Genomic DNA, 9,759 nt, shown 5'->3' on the forward strand with positions numbered 1-9,759 from the left:
TTCTTCAGACCAAGCTGTCTCAAATTGAAGGAAAGATTTATGAATAAGTAAGAACAGTGACAAACTGCTTGCTTAATTAACCAAGGAAGGGAAATCTAGTCCCTAGACATTTCGATCGCCACCTATTTCGATGGCAAGGCAGCATCAACAACCATCTCCTCTCAGCCTGCCATATTGACCGACGGCTGGCTAAATTGAATCGCTAATCATCACCATCCTTTTAGGTCATTTCCCAGAGGACACAACGGGGCAAAAGTGGCAATGAAGCTGTTTCACTGTGGTGCGTCTCACACCCATGATACAAATATGGCCCCTCAGTTCACCATCCCCATCTGGCCATGGGATATTTTAATTTGTTTCTAGTGCCAGCTCCATTTCACGTCAATATGCTTGCTTTCACACCCCATGAGACTTTGCGTCACGTCAGCATGCTGATTTTACTCCTGTTCTTAGTTAGAGACCTCTGCTTGACTCTCCTCCAAGCCGTGCATGAGATGACGATGGTTTGAGGCTTTCGCACCTTCATTATTTCACATAAGATGTCAAGAGTGAGAACCTGCGCTGAGATTTTCTTAAAAGCCATGGGCAATGAATTATCAAGAGACTGAACTTGTCAAATCTATCCCGCAAGAGCTTGACTTACATTGCTTATAGACATACCACTTAGCTCCCATTGGATACTGTGACAGGATAGAGTTGTAAGAACACACACACATAGTCACAAATCTTATCATTGACTGGATACAACAAAGGTGGGTAAATAGGCCCTGTCCCCAAGCTTCTAGACCTGTTCTGCGATTCTGATATCACTGAAGGGGTGAGATAACAGATAGGGAAAATAATGCCACAATTAGAATTATCTCCCTGATAAGAAATGGCCACATAAGGTGCCCAGGGAGAGCAGGGAAGAGGGAGGGCTGTAAAAAGATGGTGGGAAAGTGTAGAAAAGAAGTGACAGGGATGTGGAACAGGGAACAGTAAACAGAGAGGTGCATTGTCTTTAGCCTCTCTGGCTGGATAAAGCCCACCTGTTGGGGGGAGAGGCCTCTGGACTTCCCACACTTGTCCTGTGGGTTTTCACCAGGTTGTCATCCCTTTTACAGTCGACATGCATCTAGATGGTGTTGCAGCTTTACAAATGAGTATACCAATGAAAAGAGTGACAGTTTCAAGCCCCCAACTGTTGCGACATAAGTGATAACATCTGTCTGTTACACTGGAAAGCTATTTTTCCTGCCTCGAGAGTTTCTTCATTCTGTATGCAGCTTGTAACCTTCTTTTCTACTTTCCCGCTGTCAGGTGGACCCGATCTCATGTGCAGGCTCAAGGCCGTCATTGATTGATGCTCGCCGGCTTTTCAGATTCATTAAAAACCGTTGCATATCCCTTGCCCATCAAGAATTTCTTAGGCTAGCTCAGAAAAAGAGAGTGATAGGTAGAAAGACGGACAGAGAAAAGGCAGAAACAATGATCTGCTCTCAGGCATAGCTAGGCCGAGCAAGTCAAATTTAAGATGCAGAGATAGATCCGTGGCAGCTGTCCAAGACCGAAGATGAAAACTCTCTGCTCTCGCTGTCCTGAGCTCTGCCTCAATTCCCACTGCATTCATAACCCCATCTGACCAGCTCCCGTGTATTTCCATTGTCTCTCCTCTCAGCACCTTTTCAGATGAACTGCTCAACCAATACTGTACCAAGTGCCTTTTGGATACCGGACAATTCTCTCAGTCTTTCTCTGTCCCTTTGTTCGCCTATGTCCTCATCTCTCCCGTTCAGGTTGAGGGCACTTTAATAACAGATAAGCCACTCGTCGTGGCTCGCAAGTGACTTGGGGGGGGGCTCGGCATACCTTATATCAAGGGGTATTCAGTACTCCTCTTGGAGATCTACCTTTAGTGCTGTAACACAACTGTATTTTTTTTTAATCAACACCCAAAACTTTGATTATCTAGTTCAGGTGCTGGGTGTATAGTTAAGGGTTCAATTGAAAAGTTGATCGCCAGAAGCACGACTGCCTGCCTTATATCTAATGCCTCTAATGTTCTCTAGACTTGGGATACAACTGGAAAAGGGCAGTTCTGAGGTCGCTGCAGAAACATGTCATTTCATCTCCAGGGTTGCTCTTGAGACATGACGAGCGCCCTTTTTCCATGGCAGTTCTGGCCTATGCCAGCTACACAGGAAGTTGACGGGAAGATCACTGGACAGATACTATATTCTAACTCATTGGATCTTCTATCCTGTCACTCTTAAAAAGCTGGTAATGAGAGGCTCTAGAAGACTTGGCACATTTCGAAAGGGCAGTTGCCAGAAAGGCTAAGTGAGAAGGAAGTGTGATCGATCAAGCCTGACAACAAGCCATAAATGAATCAGTCACAAAATATTCATTCAGAATCCCTGATTGGATGAGGATGGTGACCCTGCTGAAACTGGATGTGGTGTTAGAGCAACAGAGAGAGAAAAAGCATGTCTGCTTATACGTCCAGAAGCAAATTCATTCATAAATTACATAGAACACTGTGCAGTATCTTAAGTTCATACTCGAACAAAAATGTTATCTGCACAGTGAGATTGCCATCAACGTCTTGAAGGAATTCACCAAATAAAAGTGTGGCACATGCATACGTGGCACTTGCTTTGTATTTACATGAATCGTCTGATCCACTTCCAGCAAGCTGAATTTCAAAACACTCGAAGTACAGCTAAAACAGACAGACTTGCAATGCCTTCAGGGACTTTTACAACACATACTTTTTCACAAGTACCTGCATTTGCACTGTGCCGAAGTGCCATTGGTCTCACCTCGAACACCAAATGGAGAGGTGTCAGATCACATAAGCATTAAAAGAGTTCCTGTCTAACACCAGTTCATTTTGTGTTGTCGGCTAAAACAAATTATGCTTACACAAGCATACCACAGTAAAAAATAGTTGGTAACGCTTTATTTTCCTGTTTCCTTGTTACATTTACATTTACATTTATGCATTTATCAGACGCTTTTATCCAAAGCGACTTACATTGCATTCAAGTTACAGTTTCTACATTTTATCAGCTCTTACATGCACTTACTATAGAAATAACAATAAACCTAAACCAAAACCTCATCCTAATCCTAACCAGATAGTAAGTACGTAGTTAATTAATATTACTTAAATGTGTAATTACACTGTAACAAGGACACCATATAAGAAAGTATAAGCACCAATATAGTTATTGCAGATGTTGTTGTAAAAATAAAACTGAAAAAAATAAAGACTCTAATTAAAGACTGACAAATATCCAAAAAGCTTTTTGTACAATATTTAAAGAATGTACCATTTTAGTTTACAATAATTTTACAGTAAGAACAGTAAGTGTAGTATTTTTACAGATTCATGAAATCTATAAATCACAACACTAAAATAATCCAGCCTTTTCCTCTTCCTCAAATATTCCCAAATGCAAAAATGAAATCAGTCAGAACTCATTTCTGTAGATACATGCATTAACAAAATGAATGGCTGAGAAAGTCTACAGATGTGTAATTGAACAGCATGGCTCAAAAGTGCAAATTTGAGTCTAGATTGAACAGAGAGGGTAAAGGGCCAGCGTGCTTTTGGGCCCCTGCCTGGGGCTCTCGGTGTTTGATGTGGAGATTAGGAGCATGTTTTAACCATCTAGAGGCCTGGTCTGATTGGTAGCGTGGAGTTTAGAAGCCATCATTAGCCCTAACACCCCCACCCTGTTCACACATGTCCATATTGCTAATCAAAGCAGACATTTGCACCTAGCGTTAGCATTAGCCATTTCCTGCAGGGCTTCTAACATCACACATTCCCCCAAACTAGGGTTGAGAACTAGCACAGTAACAGTTTGTCAGTTCACTATCACTTAATACAAGCTTTTGGTTTGTTTTTGGGTTTAAAAGCTGCATTTCTTTCATTATTATCAAAGATCTCTTCTGCTTTATCAGCAGAGCAGGCCAGACTGGTTTAAAGCTCATAAACAGCAAAGGATCAAACACGCTGCAGCAAAAAGTCTGAAAGCTTTTCCAAACTCCTACTTGCTGAACGGCTTCACTATAGAGTAATGGCTATGGCATTCTTGTAAAAATGTGTTAGTCATTTCTCAGGAGTATAGCAGACTACATGTGTGTGTCCGATCATATGTCATCTGCATGGTCAGAGCTCACATTGTGTGCTACTTCTAGGTGCTTTGTATACTACACGCATATAGAAAGATGGAGCTGCTTTTATCTGGTGGTTTGAAACTGAAGCAAATCGTTTTACACAGCCACCATGTCACAAAACGCTGCTAGTTTTATATTTTACATAGGTACGATCCTCAGGTGTCCATAAAACACATCTTATAACAGTCATAGAAGGTGTACGAATGTGACAAATTTCAAAAGCATTAAAAAAGTAGTTTCTGGGCACTGAAAAACTCTCCGCTGTGTTTTTTCTAATCGAATTGGCTCTGACTGTAAATTCACTGAACCAATGCACGCAAGCAGTCCGACTCCAAATTTTAAAACTTTTAAAAATCCCTGTGGCTGAGTTGGAGAGGGAAAATCATTCAGATGGAAAGAAAAATTTATTGTTCCTGTCATCATGTGACTTTGTTTGGGTACTCTGCGCTGCCGCCCCCCTTTTCAATGGGCGTTTTGGTAGCAGATATATTCCCTGCCAGCGCCACCCATCTCGCTCCTGACCAACCGAAGACAGAAACCAAGCTCCGATGTCTCTTTTTCTCTCAATCCCTCTTTCTTTCGGCCTCTCTTTTGCTCTCGATTTCTCTCTCTCATTCCGCTTCAGTAGCTGCAGACAGCACCGGGGGGATTTTGGCAGTGTTCGGGCCCAGACACATTCTCTCCTCACACTGTCGTGAGTGTCAAAGACCTATTTTTCTGTAAAGGCCTTTGCGTCAGCTGCCAGGATGGCCCTTTTGAGTGGACACTCCAAAAGGAGCGAATTCTACATTCCAGTCAGCGTCCAGTCCACTTCTTCAACAATTAACAGAGCACTTGGTTAAATATTGGCCTTCAGCACACGTTATTGTTCCACGCTGGGCTCAGAATGCCGTTGAATTTAACAGCCAAAGCATTCCTGCGTTCAAAAGGTTATCAGCGCTAATGTTTATAGGCTAGCGGTGCGAGCTTACGCGGACCACCACAGTAAGCCACTCGTGATTCTGCCTGGTTTTCATAGCATCTTTAAGCCCGAGTCTGAGACCCCTTTGAGCTCCTTATGAGAGTCTGAAACAAAGCCAGCGGACATCTGTTCACCCTATCCTCTGTTTAACGTATGACCTTTCCATGGCTCTCGCTCAAGACTAATATTTAAAAACAAAAATATTTATTTCATAAAAACAACATTATTAAAATAAATGAATAAGCAATTAAATACACTACACAAAGGAAATGAATACAAGGCCGCACACTCAAGTTCTGTGGCGCATACATTAAATGCAGGCCCACCATCAGAAACAGGGAAACATGTCCCACCCAATAATCAGAAGGGGGTTTTCTTAAACTTATACATTTGGGCGTCTCCAATTTTGTATATTTGGTTACATTTATGGATACAGTAGATAGACCAGGTCAAAAAAAAAAATGTTTTTAAGTATTTTAGATCAACTGATAGATGCATATGAATAAATATTACACAAACTCAAAACTGTACAATTCACGTTTTTATTTTAAATTAGAGGTGAACACAGTTTAGCAAAACAGTTTATGTATTACTTAGTTTGTTTACTTTACTAGACAGACTTACTGTGCTCATGTAAGTTTAAAACGGCTTTTCTGTAATTGAATAAGTTGAGAAAAGAGCCTCTCAGCGGAGTGTAGGCCGTGTGTATGGTGTGAAGAACAGATCAATGCTTTGACCTCTTTTTAAACCTTTTGACCGCAGATTTTACAGATCGATGAAGTCGCATCGATTGCAAAATTCGGGTGTTGCGCTCAACAGCTGTCATAATAGCCTACTAATACTAATAGGCTACTACTATTAATAACAATATTAATTATTATTATTACTTTATGTCATATTTACAGGCTATTAAAACAATAGCAGCGGAAAATGGCTTATAGCGGTACCTAGTCTATAAATTAAAATTGTCGTTGACGCGAAACTTGTCAAAATCAAAAACAATAAGATTTTAGTCTAAATTGTATATGGTTTTTAATTAAAGTAGGCTACAATGCATGCGATGTGACTGTCACTATTTCTTTTACGTTTTTCATAATTTATTATTTGTCATCAGCAGTTCCATTTTAAACGGGCCTGTCCTGCGCTTTGATAAATGGTTCTGAAAAGTGCAAACATTCTCAGTCAATGCAAAATGGCTTAAATAAAATGAACCCATCCTGACCTATAACGTGTCGACTTCCCAAAACCTCACATGTGAGAGTGAATTGAATCTTTTTCTAAAAATACAAATAAATGTTTTGCTTGCACTGCGCGTTCAGGCCTTTCTTCAAGCTCACGTTACGGCTCTTCTGCAGTGAATGTGCCCTGTAATTATTCTCTTTTTTCTCATGTTAATCCTGTCCCCCCCCCAAAATGAATCTGTTATTTCGTCAGTAAGGGCTCTGTCTGAGTTAACTGCGTTTACCTTTGAATTAGGCTACCACTTCAATGGGACATGAAGAGATACGCTCCGAAAAAGCAGAAAATGATCCTACAGGCGCAAGACGCTTGCTTTTAACGACTAAAATATTGTAAATACAGTGTATGTGCAGGAAAAGATAAACAAGAGTAAAGCCAGTATTTTAGCACGCTGATTTATGAGGTCAAATGGTCTACATCGTTCTCGCGTTATACTGCGAAGGCCTGTTTTACCACAGCTCCGATGAGATATGCCTTAAATTACTGTATTTACCTCAGAATAAGTAGACCTATACAGGACAAAATATGTTTCTCACGCACTTATGTGCTAAATAATAAGTATAATACAGTAGGGAAGTGGGAATTAAAACCAGGCCTTTGACTGATTGGACAAGAAGAGAGAGAGACTTGGATAGCCTACTAAAACGCGTGTGATTTCAGAATCAAACAGTGAGTGACGCGTAACTAATTCTATAGGCTACAGGAGAAATCAGAAATGCATTAAAAATCACATTTTAAGGCATGTTGGACAGCTTTGATCCTTTTTTTTTTTTTTTTTTTTTTAATTCAGTGGGCTCTTGCGCTGGGAAAATCTCCAGGGACCAAGAATATGGCATGCATGTTGTCAGCTAGAACATTAGAATATAAATTAAATTCGTACACACTCGTAAAATCTATTAGTATAACCTGCCACATAAGATGAGTCGTACTTTCAACCCTAAACAATGTATTGAGTCATTTGAGTCGCTGATTAAGTCATTTATTGTTATCACGTACAACTTGTTAAATTATGATTTTCATTAAACAATATAATACTTGAAAACAATTAACGGCAGTTCATATTCTGCTTGATTTTCGAACTAAACTAGTAGAACAATATATCAGACAATACAGGCTAGTAATCGAGGCCCGTGTGCCTTTCATATAAACATTCACTCGTTTTGTTCTGATATGTTATCGGACAAAATTATAATTCACATAGCGAAGTTTATTTAAATAACTTTTACAAAGTTAATATAAAAATACTTGGGACAAGGCGGTGGGGGGAAACTAATAAATAAAATTAACTAAACAACCCGTATGAACTCCAAACAACTTCCCGCATTCAACATCCGTCCACTTCAATCATTAAAACATTCAAATAATAATAAGATAAATAAGGAAGCCAATATATCCTCTCATTTAGTTAGTAATAATAGCGTGTAGATAGTACTAATCTGAGTACTAATTTTACACTGAGCAGTAAAATGTAAGGCAAGCCTTTTCATCTTAAAAAAAAAAAAAAAGAAAAAAAAAAGTGATTAACTGTGGCTGAAGGGGTTAGTTATATCTCGACATTAATACTATCAAAATACGAGTTTTATTAAATAATAAGTGTTGTTTAAAAGAATTTCACTAGTAGACTCACAATAGACAAGTCTGAGCAGCAATACAATAAGCAAGTGTCCACGATTTCATGCTTGTCGCCAATTGTATGGTTAAAAATACCAATAAAGAAATAAATAAATCGACACTGTTGTTCTCCCTGAAAATCTATTAAGCGCCCACTCATTTTCATCTTTATTGGTGTCAAAAGGTCCCCCAGTCTAATGGGGGTCCAGACTTCGAAGAATTAATTGAATCAAAAGCCAACTAAACTACCGATCTGAGTCATTATGAAATAAACGAATCATAATTGTGATTAAAAGGAACATGTACGCCAAAAGGGACATAATTGATTCACAACACGGGAGCAACCTCCAGATACAAAGGAACTAATAAAATGCCAATTTTGGTCAATTTATGGGTTGCCCAAACGTCGTTGTATTTGTTCAGAAAAATAAAAAGCTCAAAATTCACCATGTGTCTTTTGAGGAGACCTGGATTTGCATCTTGACTGACAGAGAGACTGTTGAAGTGGGACTCCCTGTAGAGACATTTCCTTTACGAAAGACGGAAACTATTGTCTTGGTGAAAGAAAATAAACAACAATTAGGAGGGAGAAGTTCTGCAGTGTAATTGCATGTGTATTGGTGTCATTCAATGGCCAGATCAATTCCCCAAGAAAGCATCGGTCCTGGCTCGTGTTTCTGCTTTAATTAAAATGCATAAAACTAAAACCTTAAAACCCGGTTATTATTTACGGAGTCCGAAGCGCAACTCCTGTAGACGCGCATCAATAGTATCGACCCGTGACTTGCCTCCCAGGCTCTAGTTTGGGTTGATAAGCATTGCGAGAAAAAAAAAAAAAAGAAAGAAAGAAAAAAAAGAAAAAAAATCTTACCTTCAACAGCCGAGGACAGAGGCAGCAAAAAGCCGCATAAAAACAGCAAATAATCCATTGTCATAAACCAGAGACTTCGGACATGAAAGTGGAGCTCCAGGAGGAGATTGTAAAATCCTTCAGACCCTCAGTCCAGCTTCAGAGACCCTCTTCTCCAACTTCAGCTGTCTTCTTCTCAGCTCTGTTTCCATAAACCGCAATTGCAGCAGTGTTTATGTAATCCAATGTGCAAAAAATATCTAAAGCAGCGCTGAAAGAGCTTTAAAATTCATCCACTGGGTAAAGGCTCCTTCCAGCTTATTTTTCATCAGTGGATAACATGTGTGTCCGTTTATAGATGTTGCACAGTGAAATCCCTACACGGAGAACAGTTGTTTAAATGTCCATTCCTCCTCAAATAGCATTCTGTTGTAGTCCAATAATAAAGCGCGTCCCGTATAAAAATCACCTAGCGGCTTTACGCATAAAATCCCTGAGCTCGTTTCACCTTCCGAGCGCTGACCGTTCCTGCTCCTCTGCCTTTCCATGTGCACTGGAATGAAGATCGGCTGCTCTGAAATCAAGGAAAGAGTGAAAGAGGGAGAGCGAAAGGCGGTGGGGGGAGGAGTTTACGCTCAGAATCAGCTGTCAGTCATTCTGCTGGTCACGCCCCCTGACGATCTGGCGCTGTTGGCAGGGTGAGAGCGCCGCTCTGCGGGTTTGAGAGCTTGCATGTCTTCAGACTCCTGTGGAAACGAACAAACCTAATGTATATGCTGTTTGGGAAACATTTTATGTTACAATGTGCACACGGGTATTATTTTAATAATTATTAGAGTTGTACCTTGTACGTACAGTAAAAATGCGTAGCTAGCTTTATAGCGAGATTTATTACAAAGTAGGCTATTGTACATTATAAGCAAAACTTGCT

General features: G+C 40.0%; 1 protein-coding gene across 1 annotated transcript in view; it reads right to left on the minus strand.

Moving 5' to 3' along the window:
• LOC131530209 (ephrin type-B receptor 3-like) overlaps window positions 1-9,381 on the minus strand; it is a 47,221-nt gene extending 37,840 nt beyond the window's left edge. The window contains 1 exon segment of the mRNA XM_058760364.1: window positions 8,850-9,381. Coding sequence (XP_058616347.1) covers window positions 8,850-8,913 — 64 coding nt within the window. The 5' untranslated portion in view covers window positions 8,914-9,381.
• Between the last annotated feature and the right edge of the window lie 378 nt (window positions 9,382-9,759).

The sequence above is a fragment of the Onychostoma macrolepis genome, chromosome 22, assembly GCF_012432095.1.
Source record: "Onychostoma macrolepis isolate SWU-2019 chromosome 22, ASM1243209v1, whole genome shotgun sequence".
Classification (NCBI taxonomy): domain Eukaryota; kingdom Metazoa; phylum Chordata; class Actinopteri; order Cypriniformes; family Cyprinidae; genus Onychostoma; species Onychostoma macrolepis.